At 46.4% G+C, this 17,796-nt stretch overlaps 1 protein-coding gene across 2 annotated transcripts in view; it reads right to left on the reverse strand.

The window, feature by feature from the left end:
* Window positions 1–17,796, reverse strand: part of Irag1 (inositol 1,4,5-triphosphate receptor associated 1) — a 113,158-nt gene that overhangs the window by 20,922 nt on the left and 74,440 nt on the right. For both annotated transcript variants that reach the window (XM_036201392.1, XM_036201477.1), the window contains 5 exons: window positions 14,321–14,444; window positions 11,259–11,289; window positions 8,363–8,503; window positions 7,476–7,607; window positions 4,738–4,879 (listed from right to left, as the gene is read on the reverse strand). In XM_036201392.1, coding sequence (XP_036057285.1) covers window positions 4,738–4,879; window positions 7,476–7,607; window positions 8,363–8,503; window positions 11,259–11,289; window positions 14,321–14,444 — 570 coding nt within the window. The remainder of the gene's footprint in view (window positions 1–4,737; window positions 4,880–7,475; window positions 7,608–8,362; window positions 8,504–11,258; window positions 11,290–14,320; window positions 14,445–17,796) is intronic.

Genomic DNA, 17,796 nt, shown 5'->3' on the forward strand with positions numbered 1-17,796 from the left:
TCTTTTTTGACATTTCCCTTTCACGTGTTTTTATTTTTTCCATAGACTTCACTATACTACTGAATCCAGTGATTTGTGTCTTTCTTTAGCTGTGGAAGATGCTAGGCTATTTCTCTGAAGATTTTTGTGCCTAATTTTCCCCTTAGGGACCACCTGGTTCTGGACTGTAGGCTCTCCTCCATACCCTATGTCCTCAAAACCTTCTTTCATGTTTTAATCATCATATCCATTTCAACTGCTTCTTGGATAACTATCTCAAGTCTCACAGTCAAGATGAACAGGTTAATATTCTGGAAGACTGGCATTCATCAGATTGGGAGGAAGAAAACCAGAGCCACATTCACACTAGTTCTTATGGGGTTCAGGCCAGATGTGACTTGGCTCACCCACAAAGCCCTCCACAAGGCCTAGTCTATTTCCTAGGGGATGGAAAATAAGATGGGGGAAGAGCTCAGAAGACTGAGAGACCCCCTTCTACCATGGCTACCACATCCCCCACACTTACTAAGTCTCTGCATTATGAGTTCTAATTTTGTTTATGACTGCTATTTGATCTTGTGTTTTTCAATCTGCCTTTCCATGTCTCTGCTGATTTTGAAATTCTGATTACTATTTGATGTTCTTGGGGTGGGATCTTACATTTAGTGGGTCTAATGATTTGTGTTCCCGGTGGCCTGTGTCACTGTGTATTTGACACTGTGCACGTGTCCTGGGGCAGAGTGTGCCTCTCTCTGCGGTGGCTGACAGCATCCCTGGAGCTGCTGCCATCCTGCTGTCCTTTCAGACTCCCCACAGATTGCAGCATGGCTGCAATCACTCACGTAATTTTCCCCATGAGGAAGGAGGGAATATTCTGTGTCCACCCAGGGTACAGGGCGAAACAGACAAGCTTCCGTATTTGCTTCTCAGATGGCTGGTGGGTGAGCATTCTTATTCCTTGTATAGACTCTACCTCGAGGCAGTCCCTAGAAGGCCTTAGCTTTCCACGTGAAGCGGTGTCGGCTCTGCCGAGGGGGTCTCAAAGGCTGCCCTCAGATAGTCCTGAAGGCAAAGACTTGGTTCCAGAGAGGCAGGGTGGCTCTGGCCCAGCACGGCTCAGGGTCATCACAGTTTCAGTTCTCTTCTTGTTTCTGGCTATTTCTATTTCCTTTCTTGTGGACTCAGCTGTTCTTTTAGACGACTTGTTTTATCTTGTCCAGCAGGAAGTTGTAAGCATTTTGGTTAAAGGATTTTTTTAAAGTTTTCTGGTCACCCCAAAGAGCAGAACCAGAAAACATTCTCTAATAAGTGAAAGTTTAGAAATGTGAATAAAATTCCAATCTTGCGGGTGGGATAATTGGAGAATTTACAACAGATTGTATAAATGTATAGAAGTATAAATAAATGCCTAACAAATGCATGGAAAAGCATCAAACTATGAATTAAAACTATGAGATAAAACAACTTATGTCTATAAAATCATAAATATGTTTCAGAAGAAAGAACAAGTTTGGTGATCAGTATACAATGAATCAAGCATTATAGTAACCCACAAAGTGACTATGTCAATGGATTACTTGAAAATAATTTAAGTAATTTATAAACACTTCTTTTCCCTAACATAGCAATGTTTTATTTTTCATTAGATTTTTTTAGTTAGCAAACAAAAGAACATGTTTTATCATGGCATTTTCATACATGTATGTCATTACACTGGGCTCATGTCTGCCCACTCCACTGCCTTTGCTGTCCTTGCCCACTGGGCCCCTTTCTCTCTACAAATAGCCCCCCTCGTTCAGCTAGTATTTATATTTCTAGAAGTCTGTCCCCCTAAAAAAATCCAAAATGCTGATAATCAGCATGCTGCATGTTCAAAAAAAATTTTGTTTGAGACAGGATTTCTTTGGTAGCCTTGGCTGTACTAAAACTCATTCTATAGACCAGGCTAGTCTCAAATTCATAGAGATCTGCCTGCTTCTACCTCTCGAGTGCTGGGATTAAAGATGTGCACCACCACCACCACCTGGCTCCAAACAAAAAAAAAAATTTTTTTAATGAGCAACTTACTTTTTAATCAGGGGGTGTTTTATTTCATTATAGTCTTCACAGTCTCGGCCATAGACAGAAAGCACGTAAAGGCTTTTTAGAAGCATGCGGCTAGAGAATGGCGTGGCACATCGCACAGACATGCCTGCTGATGCACAGATTCACTGGTGCTGGGCTCTCTGAAGCAGCCACAGTGGAGGAGAGCTTGGAAGGACAATCGGAGGGGTGCCACATGTCTCTCTCGAGTCCTTTCCTTTTGCCAGCATTTTCTCAGCCCCCCACCCCACCTCAGACTGGATTGTGGGACTCTGCAGGGTCCACTTCACTCCAGAAATCTGTTTGCTTATTTCTCTGTGGGTGGATGTACATGTTGGGGTGGCTGAGTGCAGTGTATGTGAGGGAATGTGTGCATACAGAAGACAGGGTCTCTCACTGAGCCTGAAGCATTCCTATTTGCTAGACCAGCTAGTCAGCAAGCTCTGGGGACCCACTTGTCCCTTCCTCCCCAGCACTGGGGTTACAGATCAGTTTGGGTGCATCCAGCTTTTTCACATGGAAGCAGGGATCTGAGCTTAGGTGCTCATGCTTACATGGCAGGCACTTTCTCCACTGAGCCGTCTCCCCAGCCCAAGAAATCTGCTTACTTTGTTGCTGTACTAGGAATAGGGCTATGTCATGTGGGGCAAACCAAAAGTACTGCAAAAAACATCCCAGAATCAACGAATAAGACCCCTGGGTACTGGTCACCCCATAGAGCATTTTTTTTTTTTTGTTTGCTTGTTTTTTTGGTTTTTGGTTTTTGTTTTGTTTTGTTTTTGTTTTTCAAGACAGGGTTTCTCTGTGTAGTTTTGGAGCCTGTCCTAGATCTTGCTCTGGAGACCAGGCTGGCCTCAAACTCACAGAGATCCACCTGGCTCTGCCTCCCAAGTGCTGGGATTAAAGACGTGTAGCACCACCACCAAGCTTTGGGTTTTGTTTTAGACAGGTTCTTGTTCTACAGTCCAGGCTGGGCTCGAACTCCTGCCTTTGTAATCCTGCCTTTGCCTCCCAAGTGCTGGCATTATTAGCATCTGCTGTGATGACACTGACTTCACCCCATAAATTCTAGACACATTGGTTTGTAGGAGATCTGAACCTTGTAGAGAAATAATTATCAAACCAACATACTAGGATTTTCTTGGAATCACCTCGCCATTTGTAGCCGAGAACAGTTTGTTAGGGGCCCAGATGCCTGTGGGTCAGGAACCTGGCTGCTGAAATCCAAAGCAGACAGCCCTGAGCATGTGTCCATGGCCTTTGGACTCTGGGAAGTGTCACCGATACTCCCCAGGAAGCTTGTGAAACCTCCTGTTTATAAAGGTTTCTCAGTCTGTTATACTTTCCCTCTGCTTGCTCTTAGTAACACGGATGTTTGCATTCCACAGGGATTCCTGGTGTGACAGGCTGTTTTCTCCTGCTAGTCACCCTCCTGGACCAGACTCCAAGTCCTGGCAGCACCCAGGGAGAGACTGCAGTCCAATGCACTGTCATTTCCCTGCTGGGCTGAGTAAGAGATTCTGAGCTCATCTTTCCCTACTTCAGCTTTGACCCCTACTAATGCACTGTGCTAAGTCAGAGTAGCACAAAAATAAAATATGGACATGTCATGTGACATGCTCCCTACCAGCTCCCCGTTCGCTACCAGACAAAGGCCTAGTTGCTAGTGTGTCCTGGAAGGTGGCCTTGGTCTGCCAGGTCTTATGTTCAGCCTCTCACTGTTACCCCAGCCACACAGGTTGTTTCATCCTGTTCCCATCCCCCACCTCCACACCTTTACACACCCTGCTTCCTCCTCCTGTTTGCTACTTCCTCCTCTGATTTTTACTTTAAAACCCTGCAGAGATGACCTCTCTGGATGTATCCATCCTTGACTCCCTTGAGCAGAATCAGGAGGCCTTTCTCTGTCTTCTTACACCAATTTGCATAGAACTTTTAAAACATTAAGAAAAGAATCACTGAAGTATGTGTCTTACCCATGCATCTGAGTTTGTCTCCACAAAAGCTCACATAGCTAGGCTCTCACTGTGCCTGCTGCCCAGACTCCATCCCTCCCCTGGACTGGTGCAATATCCTCACAAATACAGAACATTTTCCGGCTCTGCTCTTTTGGGTGACTGGAAAACTTAAACATCCTTTGACTAAAATGCTTAGCCATTTCCACTGGACATAATGAAATAAGCAGTCTCATGAGTTTGAGGCCAGTCTGGACTAGGAAAGCTGATTTGCTCCAGTTCTGTAACTGATGTACTACGCTTAGAGGATGCCGCTTCAGCAGGAACATGCTCATCCATTTCCCTGATAGAAATCCTTGGATCCCTGATGCTTTCCAGAATAAAACCCAGATTTCTTAGCAGGTGATGCCCAAAGGGTGATTCCCAAAGCACAAAGACTTATAGGGCCTGGGGTCACTCACAAAGCGGGCATGGTGTCTGCCATCAGCCACTTTGGTTAACTGTCAGGAGCTGGGAGGCCCCTGGTAGCCTTCATGCTTTCTGATTCTAGGACCCCCACCTCACTGGAGTAGCTGTAAAGGCCCAATGAGCAGCTCTGGACAGAAGTGCTGAAGTGTCCTCCAGCCAGAAACAGCCCTGAAGCTGTCCTGATCCCTGTGGCGTGGGCTGAAAGCCATTGAGGACCCGATCTCACAACAAGGACAGAAGCCCAGTTCCTTACCAGAGGGACCACAGCTGCGGCTTGAATTCTGATTTGCGAGTTTCTTAAATTCCATGAGTTCGGCATGGTCCTTCTCGTACGTTCTCTTCAGATTCTCCACATACTGCATCATGACCTCCGTTGCCTTTGACATACGCTTTTCCTGCAGGGAAGGAGGACACATGGGGACAGCTGAAGAAAGAGCACCGTCCACACTTGACTGCTCTGAGCTCAGTCCTGGGCTGCCAGAGTAGAGAGGGCCCAGGGGCCATCAGAGGGGAGTCTGTCCTGGGTGTCTGTTGCCTGTGGCATTGGGCTGAGAGGTGGACTCTGGTACCTGTGTGCAGGGAAGAGAAAGGCAGCCACACACTGTCAAAGTAAGGGGAGGAAGGGATTGCTTTACTCTAGGAGAGAATAGGTGGAGATGGCCTGGAGCACAGATGTGGGGTGTGGGCACATGGACATGGGCAGGAGAGACAAAGGTCCAAGGCCAGGGAACTTCTAGGCCTCCGGAGGCAGAGGCAGTTCCTCATAGGACTTGTATACAGAAGATTTATCCCCCAGACAGGGATCTTTTAGAATGGAAGTGGGCACCGTTCCATAGTATGCTGGGACACTGAGCTTATCCAAGGGCTTCTGCAAGTCAGCACAGCACAAACATCCCGCTTCATATAAAACAAACAAAAAGTCAAGAAGCCCTTGTGTTTGCTGGGAGGAAGTGCTCTAGGGCTGGGTCGTGAAGAACTTAACATGCTAGATGAAGGAATTTTGACTTCCTCTGCAGAAAAAGAGGAATTACTGGCCGTGTTCAAGTGAGGGGTGACGGTGTGTGAGTGGAGGCGGGACAGGAGTAGACTGGTAGCAGGGCAGCAACGGGGAACAAGTGTCGGAGCTGCTCCAAAGGAACCAGTGAGGACACAGATGGCAGGACAGGGGACCGCGAGGCAGGGTGGAGGACCACTTTAAGAAGGATACAAGTCAGGCATGGTGGTGCATGTCTGTACCTTAGGCTCACGAGTTTGAGGCCAGCCTAGACTATATACTGAAATCCTGTCTCAGAAATAAATCATTGGGCTGGAGATGGCTCAGTGGTTAAGAGCACTAGCTACACTTCTAGAAGACTAGGGTTCAATTCCCGGCACCCACATGGTAGTTCATAACTGTCTGTTAACTCTAGTTCCAGACAGGGATTCCCAGGGGATCCAATGCCCTCATCTGGCATACACATGGTGCACAGATATACATGCAGGCAAAATACCCATACATGTATAAAAACAAAACTTTAAAAATGAATAAGTAAAAATAAAGAAAAGAGGGGCGAAAATAGAATCTATAACATAGGGAACCAGAAACATATTTGGAAGGGTTCCATACATTGGAGGTGTCCTTTCCCCCACCCCCATACTCCCTAAGGTCCCCAAGAGGACTTAGCTCAGGCACTGTCTGTACTAGAGGTGTTTCCCTATAAAGGTCCCCACACCCATGTGGGACTGAGACCTGCCACTTCCCTAGCATCCTTCTGGTGTTACCCCAAGCTGGACTGCTTCCTAGGTCACACTGCTGAGTCGGGCACTCTTTCTCTAGAAAGACACAGGGTGGGTCAGCCTGGTGGCTTGGCTGCCTTTCGTGTCACAGGCAATGTTTGGGGACACACCCTCAGAACATCCACTCACACACAGTGTGGCAGGACATTGTTACAACAGCGTTACAGAGGAGCTACATGCACTGCCTTAGTCCTACACGGCAGATGTCGTAAACACCCCTGGTTTACAGCCCAGAGTGACTCTCAAGTGTGGAGAGCTCTGTGAAGTCCAAGGCCACAGTGTGAATGAGGGAGACAGCCAGGAGGGGAACTCAGGCAGTGGGCACTGCAACACTGTGTGGAGGCCCCATGTGCTTCAAGGACTCAGAGTGGCCAAGATGTGGAGTCTAACCCGAGCCTGCACCCAGCTCTGCCACTCACTAACGTGTTGGCTTCCGTATCCCTGACCCAAAACACTTACTGAAAGTGTTTGGGGCTCTGTCAGGTTTGGGATATATTGCACATACACAATGAAGTAGCTTGGGAGTAGGACCCAAGTCTAAATACATTATTCATCTTATTATACATGTTGCCCAGAGATAATTTTACACATTTTTAGTGCATTTTGGCTGTGTCTTGTCATAGAAAATTAGTTGTTTTCCACTTGCGACATGATAGAGAGACTCAAAACATTTGGACTGTTTGGGATTTTCTCTTCTCTGGAAGCTGTCTTCCTGAGAATATGCAACTTCATTGGGGACAGAGATGGGGGATGGAGGCCACTTTACAGGGTCACTGGGTGGACTGAACGAAACAGCACTTTCACTTGAAGCTTGCGCTGTCCAGCACTGGTTCTGCAGGATCTGAGTATGTATTTTGTGAGAACAATGACGAGCGAGGAGTCAGTCACACAGATTCACAAAACACACAGGAAAAGCTGAATAGACTTCTTTCATAGGGAATTCTCTAACTTAACTGTGGTGGACCAGTTCTAAGGAAGGAAGGTAGTACATAGTCTATCTCAAATTCCCAAGTCCACAGAAAATCCCCCAAGGAATACTTGACAGCGTTAATAGGCACCAGCTATGTTGGAATATCTCAACAACCTATAGAGAATGCCTGGCCTAAGCCGGTCATCAAGGGGGTGGTGCCTCTTCTTGTCCCTGTTTGGGTCATGGTGCTAATGACTACAGTTGGAACAGTGTCAGCCAGCAAGGCCCAGGGCTGGAGGGCTCACCTGGCGCACAGCCCCAACTACTTCAGCCCTGCTGGAGAGGCGGGCAGCCAGACGATGCAAGACTGCGATGTCTTCCAGAAGCTTCTGATAGATCTCTCGGTGCTCACAGTGGTGCCAGATGGATGCTGAGGACTGAGGGATGACAAGGGGGCATCACTCAGAGTTTCCAAACTGTTTTTCCACATGTGCATGTTGAGAACCTAACCCCAATGCTCAGGAGGGACAGTGGGTCCTTGGGAAGTGACGCCATCCCAAGGGTGGAGTCCTTGTGAATAGGAGCAGTGCTCACACATCAGGGGCCCCAGAAATTTCTCTGATTCTCTTTCCCCATGTCAGGCTATAATGAGAGGCTGGTAGTCTGCAAGTCTGAAGAGGGCTTCAGTAAGGACCTGACCATGCTGGAACCATAAGTTTGGACTTCTAGCCTCTTGAGTTAAGAGAAACATGGTGTTTGTTGTTTAAACCACCCAGGCCAATGGTGATTTACTATAGCAGCTGGAGCTGACCGATGCATGCCAAAGCTGGATTCATTTTCAGGAGACAAGCCCTGGGTCTCATCCTGGCTAGGAGAAGAAACTCCGACACAGCCCAGGCCACAGTGTCTTCCAGATATTGGAGAAGCCCAGTGGAGACACACTACATCTGGCTGGTCTCAAAGGAGTCATATCTAAGCCAACCAGCCCCCCTCCTAAGGAGCTGCCCAAACCCTCAGGATCTTGTCTCAGCTACTTCTTGTCCTTTGCGGAAGGCTCTGTCAGGACTGTGGCTCCTTTCTCCTTTCCAGAGACAACTTCCACTACTGCTTAGTGAGAGAAGTGTGATATTGGGCCTCACCCTTGGAGACTGTGGCTCTGCAAGGATTTCTTAAACTAGGCCCCTTTAATTACCGTAATGGAAGCTTTGAAGTTTTCCAGTTCCTTCTCAGTGTTCTCTTCTGTCAGGTTGCGTTCCCTTTCAGCCTGGTTAATTCTAGATTCCAAGGTGTAGCTGTCATTTCTAAAGGCCAAGGACAGTTGTACAAACACGTTCTGTTGGGAACAAGAGTGTGGTAGAGGTGCTGGGAGAAGTCACTGCCGCCAGCAAGGCTGCAGGTGGAATTCTTGCTCAAGCCCTTTACCAGAGTCCTTGGAACTAGTCACCAAGGCCTCCATGTGCAGATGACCCCCCTTCACAGTGAAATACACAAAAATGCACAAATGGCAACCCTTGAGATGCAGAGGACAAATGCAACCATCAGACAATAGCATTCTGCCTTTCCCCAAATCGAGAGTGTGACGTGAGCGCCCGTGTTTCAGTACAGCTGGCCCTGTAAGCAGTCTGGATTCATACTGAGATCTACTGTGTGTGGGAATGACGAGGGAGAGGGGGAGAGAGGAATGGGAGGTTTGCATGAAACCTCTGATCTAAAGAAATGCCAGGTGAGCTTCAGGCTTGTGGATTTAAAGCAAACTTCAGTCTCTACCCTCACTATTTCTAATTCCTATGTCAATTTTAAGTAACTTCCAGATTAGACAAGGCCAGGCATGGATCTGTCAAGATAAACTTCCAGGAATAAATAGTCCAGTCCAAGATGAAACACACCATATGGGAACAATTATTTTTTTTAATTTTTAAAACATTCTGTGTGCGTGTGTGTTTTGCCTGCGTGTATGTGTGCACACCATGAGTTCAGTGTCCTCGGAAGCCAGAAGAGGGAGTTGAATCTCCTGGAACTGGAGTTACAGATGGTTGTAAGCGACCCTGTGGGTGCTGGAAGTTGAGCATAGGTCCTCTGGAGCCAGTGCTCTTAACTACTGAGCCATCTCCAGCACCCAAGAATGAAGTTTTTAAAGGTGGTGTTTGATCAGATATGGAATTCCTAGGGTAATAGGAAGCTACCAAGAACTAGGCTCATCCTATTAATACCACTCACCACAATACATTACTACTGGGAAGAAAAATAGACAAATGGACTCCACACAAGAAATAAGAAGGGCATGAGGGAAGGGGCCTTCAATTCCAATTGCTTCATCTGCCCTGCCTGAAGCAAGTGGGAGGAGCAACTTGCTTCCTTTCTCTTTCTGTGTGTGTGTGTGTGTGTGTGCCTGTGTGTGTGTGTGTGTGTGTGTGTGCGTGTGTGTGTGTCTGTGTGTGCGTGTGTGTGTGCCTGTGTCTGTGTGTGTGTGTCTGTGTGTATGTGTGCCTGTATCTGTGTGTGTGTGTGCCTGTGTCTGTGTGTGTGTGCCTGTGTGTGCGTGTGTGTGTGCCTGTGTCTGTGTGTGTGTGCCTGTGTCTGTGTGTGTCTGTGTGTGTCTGTGTGTGTGTGTGTGTGTGTGTCTGTGTGTCTGTGTGTCTGTGTGTGTGTCTGTGTGTACAACAACATACGTGCAGAGTTCAGGGAGGTGGTTCTTTCTGGGTACCATAGATCACGAGGTTGGCGGCTTACATTACATATACTTCTGCTCACTAAGCCACCTCATCGGCTCATATACTCTGTGGTGGTCACTGACTCTGGCTTCTGAAGTTCATATCACATAGCCAATGGCAGTTATCTCCAGACAAGAACTGACCCCTAGATGATGATGGTGGTTCTACTGAAAATAACCCCTTATTGTTCATCACATTGTGAATTTTGTAAACCTTGCTACATTTAACCCCACAACAACTCTCTGGAGTGAAGACCCCTACACCCATTTTACAGGCAAAGAGACCAAGACTAGAGACATCATTAAGTTGTTTAGGTGACAGAGGTAGCAGAGCAAGGACTTGACCTTAGATGACCTGGTTCTCAAGTCTGTTTTACTCCCACCGTGCTGAGGGCTATGCTAGCACACATCTGAAGACAGGACCTGGCATTAAATGAGTTGCCATGGTCAATCTCCACAGATGCTGGGGTGGACTTCGACTCACAGCCCAGTGATGGGGATTCTCTCCTACCCAGCCTCAGGCTGTGAACAATTCTCAATGTTTAGCTCTCTATGCCTGACTCAAAGGGTCCTGAAGTCAGTTGGAATATTTATACCTACTCTTCCTCTTGGTAATGAGTCTGGGACCTTGAGTGAGATGTTTTATTGCCCGGTCTCTCTTCTGCTTCAAGTCCTGCTCTGTCCACTTTGCAGAGCTACTGGGACATCAGCTGCTTGGAGGGCTGTGAGCACACTTCAGTAATAGCATCTGGTTCAAGGTCATTGTGCTACCTGGGGTAGACACTTCAGGTTGTCTATTTTCCTTTGCTTACTTATCTGGTCCACTTCACCAGTCCTCCTTGCCTCACCTCTGCCATGTTTCTTGTCCATCTGTCCCTTCACCAGAATGAAAGTTCTTCTCAGCTCACCCATCACCCAGCATGGACACAAGGAGGCCCACAGGGTGTCATGGTCAGATCAAGGAAGGCAGTACCAACAGCTTTCACACTGTCAGCTGAGCTGGCCTTCCTGCTGCTACCCAAACTCTCAGGGACAAGCAACTTTGTCCTCCAGAACAAAGTCTCAAGCTTGAAGTCTGGCCACATTTTAAAAAAATTGAAATAATAGAAACCCATCCATCATGGGACATTAACAGTCTCTGAAGGTGGAGGCATCAGCAACTTTCTCACCTCCAACAAGACTTGTCAAAATCTTCCTTAAATGGAGGCAGACAAGGAAAACTCAGCAGTGGGCTGGGAACAAAGATCCAGAACATTCTACAGTCACTTGTTCTCATTCTTGTATAAGAATGTTGAGGCCATAGGCTGGAGGAAGCAATGTTTGGATAAACCTCAGCAAAGAGAGTCACTACATCTCACAAAGCCCTTGAATCACTTACCTCAACTTCCTTTTCAGTGAGTGGAGGGGCACTGTGAAGGAGAAAAAACGCACGAGTGAGCATTATCCAACCCATTAACTAAAGCAGAAGGCGACTTTGGATGACCATGCACTGCCAGAAAAGGACTGAGCAGAGTTTGTGAGAGAACGAGGATCCAGAATCTTCTTTGTCTCCTCTGTCCTCTGTGAGACACTGACCTTTACAGAGGTGGTGTGGAAAACATTAGGTGTTGGGGTCAGCCCTCCAGGACAATCACTATGAACCCTCTAAATTCCAACTTGCTCATACGTAAAATCAGAATAATAACAGCTACCTTATGTAAGCCTTATAAGGAATATATATATATATATATATATATATATATACATATATGTATATATATTTGCACATACACACATGTATGCATGAATATGTGTTTAGTATGTGTGTATGTAGATACAGTGTAGTCTTTCACACACACCAGTTCCATATTCCTGGAACCAACCAACTCTATATTGAAAACTTTAAAACAAATTGTGTCTATGCAGAATTTATTCAGACTTCTTTTGGCCACATTCTCTAAACAGCACAGAATCGCACCTATTTATATAGAACTTATACTATATTGGCTATCATAAATCCTGTAGTGATCATTTAAAGTATGGGAGGGTTGTATAGACTATGTAAGTACTGTGCCATTTTGTACAAGGTCTGGAGCATTTGGATTTTGGTATCTGTGCTGTGTGTGTCCTGGAACCAATGCCTACTTCGGATTAGCTGTATATGACACCTTGGCTATTATTACTATTCACCCCCAGGCTGTGAGTAATCAGAAAACACACATGAATTTTTCACTTACTAACTATGTGTCTGATCTGAACTGTAGCTTTTGAGGGGCTTCTATCACTGCAGAGACTGATCTTCCTTCCTAGACTCTGAAGACCGTGACAAACATCCATTTTGTCTAGAAACCACAAGATAAGAAAAGGGTTGGTAGTGTTCATTGTGGCGAGATTCTCCGAAGCCCAGAGTCAAGGTGGCAAGTGAGTACCAGCTGACATAGAGGTGACCTGAGAGGTTTCTGTGCAGTTTCCACAGCCTGTCCCAGTCAGCAGACTCCTTATCTGCACACCCACTCCATGTGGCTGCCAGTGCAGCACTTAGTAACTCAAGCTGGGCCCATTGGAAGCCCAGATAACGTAAATACCACACAGATGCTTTCCTGTGCTGGGTGGGGAGGCCAGAAGGGGTCCAACTCGCGTCACAGGACTTGGCAAGCAAGCAGGCCATCAATAAACTTCTCAGGAAACACAGTTTTCCTCCCTTGGATGGGTACGGAGGGACCCCGAGAGCAAAGGTAGGGGTCAACCTTCTCTGCAAAGGGCTGGTTCTCACCCTTGACAAGGGACATGGAGAGCCTTCCTGTCAGGATGAGACAGCAAGACCCTGTGGCCATCAAGCCATCAGAAAACAGAGCATGGGGACAAACAACAGCAAAGGCATCTGATGCTTTCAATTCTTGTCACAGCCCCACCCCACAGGCCCTGTCCTCTGAGGGTCAATACACTCTCTCATTGTTATGTAGAGCAGGCATATACTGTCTGGGGGTTATCAAAGTGCTCTGAATGTGCCTCCGACAGCTAGGTTCATTTGGGTATTACATGAGATTTACATCTTTCCATAATTAATTCAGCAAGCTTAGTTTTCTACTTTGGTGACACATTCTGCCTTGGACTACAGAACACATCAAAATATATACAGTAAGGAACAGGGCAGTGTGATGTCAGCCAAGTGATTACATGGCTCAGCCAGTTCTTAAGGCAGAGCTCAAGACTTGCGCAGGCAGCAAGGAGATGGAACCATGGGTCTCCAAGACAATGGAGTAATGGAGTGTCTTCTCAGGTAAACCTTGTGTGCCTTCTTTAACTTATCTGTTTAAATTCTTTGCCTATTTTGGGAAACTTTATTTAAATTTAATAGAATTATAAGAATTCTTTGCAGATTCTAGAAACATGTACCTTACCAGGTAAATACATTTGTCCCCGTTCTGTGTGTTGCTTTTCATTTGCTAGACAGCATTGACAGCGCAGGCTTTTTATCAGGATTACTATGATGGTGACATACTTTTCACCTCTTCTTTTTAAACCTTATGCAGGTGCTTTTCCTGTCTTGTCTAAAGCCGTGGACTAGCTCAAGCTCATCGCTCCTAAGGCTTGCCTCTTGCAGTTTTCCCCCAAGCGTTCTACGGCATTATCCCTTCCACTTGGGTCTGTGGTCCGTTTTGGGCCAGGTGTCTGTGTACTATGGGAGCTTCACTCTTTGGCATGTGATTGCCAGTTGTCTCACTGCTGTTTCTTAAAACTACTCCTTTTGTTGGGAAAGCTATTCACCAGGCCTTTGCATGTGTGGCTTCTTGCATCCTGAACCCCTTACTATCCCATCATAACGGCCTTCTTTGACTCCTCATGCCTCACTCTGATGCCATTCTCTATATCAGCCTGCTTCATGGTCCTCCTAGCAACCTCATTATCCCAAATCCTTACGCTTTACTCTCCAATCCAGTTCTCAAGGATGTGCTCTGTGTTGACACTGTCCCAAGTCCCTGCCCATACATGGTCTCATTTAGCACACTCTGCCAGTGACAGAACACTTCCGACTCTCATAAGGGCAATGAAGCCAAGACTGGAGGAAAAAAGGCACTCCCTCCCTGTGAACAGAAGTCTGCTCAGTTCTTCACGTGATTTTGGATGTTGTACATCTCTCCATATACAGTGTGTCTCACAGGCAAAAGGTTCATTGAATTGAACCATGTCCCCTGTGGCCCAAAGCCCACCACTCTCACAGCTCTGGTGACTCTGTTGTCCTCAAAGGTTCTTGCCTGTGAATCCCGTATACTCCTGGCATTGGAAATACCAACCTGGCTCATGCTTGTACTTTGTGTTTGGATGCATCAGCCCTGCCTGGACCACTAGACTGTATCCCTTCTGGGATAAGAACCAAGACTGATACTCCTTTGTGATCCACCCCAGCTCTAACATGGGCGCCCCCCGAAAGGTCTTCAAAAGCTGATGCTCTGATTTTACCTTCCAGTGAGTGACTTGTGAACCCTCAGTTTGCGCAGCAGTATGTCAGAAATGTTGGGCATCACATCCAGACCACTCTTCGACTCTTCTTCTTCAGTTGCTGGGGTGAGTTCAGAAGAGACCCCTGGAAAATAAGAGTGCTTCCTTAGAGGATGCCTGTTTGAAATCAACTAGCAGCTAGTTCCAGGTCTCAGGAAAATGGTCAATACTTGTAAACACTTTGTCACATGCTTACGATTGTCATCTATCTACCTTACTTTACCCTCACAGAGCCCTGATGAGCTGCTTCTCAATCATCCCATTTTACAGGTGGATAATACAAGGCTCATTACAGTTGGTAGCTTGCTGAAGATCACAGGCATGGTAAATGACACAGCCTGACTGCAAACCAACATCTGTCTGTCCCCAGCTGTTTGTTCCCATAACTCTCCACTGTCAGAGCATGTGTTAGAGCATACATCAGCGTTTAGTTGTAATGGCAACTGGAAGCTGGTTGGCTCTTGGATTATGGTGTTTGGAGAAAACCTCCCTATTTGGCAGGCTCTTCAAGGGATCTCTTGACTGATAATTGTTTCCCAAATAAATTCAAAAGTGCTGTCTTCTAGTCCTACCTAGAAATCAACATCTGGTTTGCCACCAAATAGTAACATAAGCGGGTATTTTCCAGGATAAAACTAAGGTCACCAGCCCTGTCACAGATCTCAGAAATACGGATGCCTGCTCGTCAACAGAGCCAACAAACAGCCTTTGTTGCCTCCTGAAATGATGCAGGGTTGTATCCGGGAAACAGAGAGAGCAAACCATAAATCTCTCTTCTGCTGAAACAGCTTTTGTATCTCTGCAAACCAGCCTTTCCTGGATCTGTCTTCTATTCTCAGTTACTCTTTAGGGAATCCTACAGTTCATGCTCTCTAGACACCATCCCAGGTCTATACATATTCTGCTTTATTGCTGTTTAAGAGACCTAGATGTAGCCGGGCGGTGGTGGTGCACGCCTTTAATCCCAGCACTTGGGAGGCAGAAGCAGGCAGATCTTTGTGAGTTCAAGGCCAGCCTGGGCTACAGAATGGGATCCAGGAAAGGCACAAAGCTACACAGAGAAACTCTGTCTCAAAAAAACAAAGAGAGAGAGAGAGAGACAAAGAGAGAGAGAGAGAGAGAGAGAGAGAGAGAGAGAGAGAGAGAGATCTAGATCTAGCAAGTTTGACAACAGGACATTGGCCAGCATCCTTGGCACTGACCTTTGCATCCATGTAGAGTAGGCTTGCTGTGACTTACTGTGTAGTCACAGCATATTTAGAGTGAAGTAAAAGCCTCACATTTCTTTCGTTTGAGCCAGTTCAGGATCCATATCCTGCAGAGTAAGTGTTCTGTATTTCCATGCAGCAGTCTACTCATATTTACTGTCTTCTGGGGCCTTTGACCTAACAGTGTTCCAAACTTGCTTGTCTATTTTCCGGAATTACAGGCTAGGCTAGAGATCAGGACTGAAGACAGAGTTATGGCAATCGTCTAAATGGAGTTAAGGCTGGGACAACTATCACCAGAGGAGACCAAGCAGGGAGGGAAGGGGGTACACTTGGCCTCAGTAGATAAGTTTGAAACAATTTGATCCTTTCAGATAACAGAATGGTATTACAGGTTCCCTGATATTTCAGTTATTCAAATGAAGGCTAAGAACCGTCTGTCGGGGAATGAACAGCCAGCCTTGCGTCTCTGGGTTTATATATATATGAAACATTAGACTAGATGTTACTCTAGCTACCTGCCAACTCTTGGGCTTTCTGCTCACATTTATTGCTCATGGAGAGTTCCATGTGTCAAGTGGCAAAGCTGTGCCAGCTGTGACTTCATTCTATAATTCTACCACACTTAGCAGAGAGCCAGTTAGGCAGGGAGCTCCTGAAACTCTGTGTGTGTAACTGAAACATAACAAATCTAATGTCATATGAAGGACACACCAGAGGCTTCCGTCTAAAAATATCTTTTAAGTTGAGGGAAATGAGGAGGAGGAAGAGGAATGAGGGTAGACAGGGGAAAGAAACTAATTAGGGCTTCTAGCTCCTGTAAAATAGCAATCCCGTAACTGGATACCATGACCAAACGCCATCTTCCTGAATGCAACCAAATAAACAACCAAAAAGTGTAAAAACAAAAACAAAAACAAAACCCCACCTCTTCATACAACAACATTCAAATACAGAAAAGGGCAGTATTTAAAAAAACAATGGCTAAAGACAGAATTTCCTAGAAATAATATGTGCCCCCACCCGTGAGACTCCTTTTCTTCCTCCCTCAAAGAACAGGGGTTTTGTTGGGTTTGTTTGTTTTGAGATAGGGTGTCACTATATAGTCTGGGCTAGCCTTGGCTTGTGTGGTCCTCTCGCCTCAGCCTCTTGCATGCTGGGATTACAAGCATGCCTCTCAGCATCTGGCTCAAGAATGGGTTCTGGATAAGAGGGAAACTTGAAAGAACGCCAGAGCACAGAACAAGGAAGGAAATGGACAGAGTGAGTAGGCAGCCTGTGGAGGGAAGTCAGAAAGAAAGAAAGGGGAGAGGAAGGAGCAATGGGTGCCTGGTATTGTATCAGAATGACTTACCTTGAACAATATGTTGGGGTTTACCAGAATGGGAGGTTAAAAATCAACAAATAAAGCAGGCTTTTCTGATGGAGTGAGTGGCAGGAGACATCTGGACAGCTCCAGCTGAAGCTATCTCATGCCGGCAAGTCCTACTTCTGGAAAATGACACAGTGGCCAAAGTCCTGGGATTTTGTCTATCTTTTCCTCCCTTGGCCTGGTAGAAGAGTGAATGGCTCCTGGGAAGGGTTGCGTCAAGTCTGAACAATAAACATCTATGCAGACTCTCGCTATGTTTCTATCCTAAACTGTTCCAAACCCCCACTAATCCCCGGCCGCAGGGACAGAAATAGCCCAACTTGGCACAATGAACTCAAGTGTTGGACTCTGAACACTTAGAAAAGCAGCAGAAAGGCAGTCCTACCAAAGCTGCCGCTCACAACTTCGCCTACACTTCTCCTTCCCTCCCACCCAAGCAGCAAAGATGCACACACAAGCACCAGTCCACAGCTAAACCTCCGAGGAGGAGGAGGACACAGAGAGCTCAGGCGAGGCAGGAGGGAGTGAACGAAAATGGACCTGGCCTGCACACAAAGAGAGGAGGAGAACCAGGTAGAAGTGGCCGATCAGAAAGAACCGAAATGAAAATGAATGACATGGCAGCTAGACAAAAATACTAGAGTTAAAAGAGGAAGGAAAGACAGAAGGTAGAAGGGAAGGAAGAATGGAAATACACAGGAGGCAGATGTCAGGATGGACCCAGAGATGCAAGGAACACAGGAAAAAGCAAAACTGCATTTCTCTGCAAAATATACACTGTCAATGCTTAACTCTAGGAGAAATTAGAACCTGGAAAAAAAAATCCAAAGAAGAAACCAGAGGCTGGATGGTGGTGG

The sequence above is a fragment of the Onychomys torridus genome, chromosome 1 (genome assembly GCF_903995425.1).
Source record: "Onychomys torridus chromosome 1, mOncTor1.1, whole genome shotgun sequence".
In the NCBI taxonomy this organism is placed as follows: domain Eukaryota; kingdom Metazoa; phylum Chordata; class Mammalia; order Rodentia; family Cricetidae; genus Onychomys; species Onychomys torridus.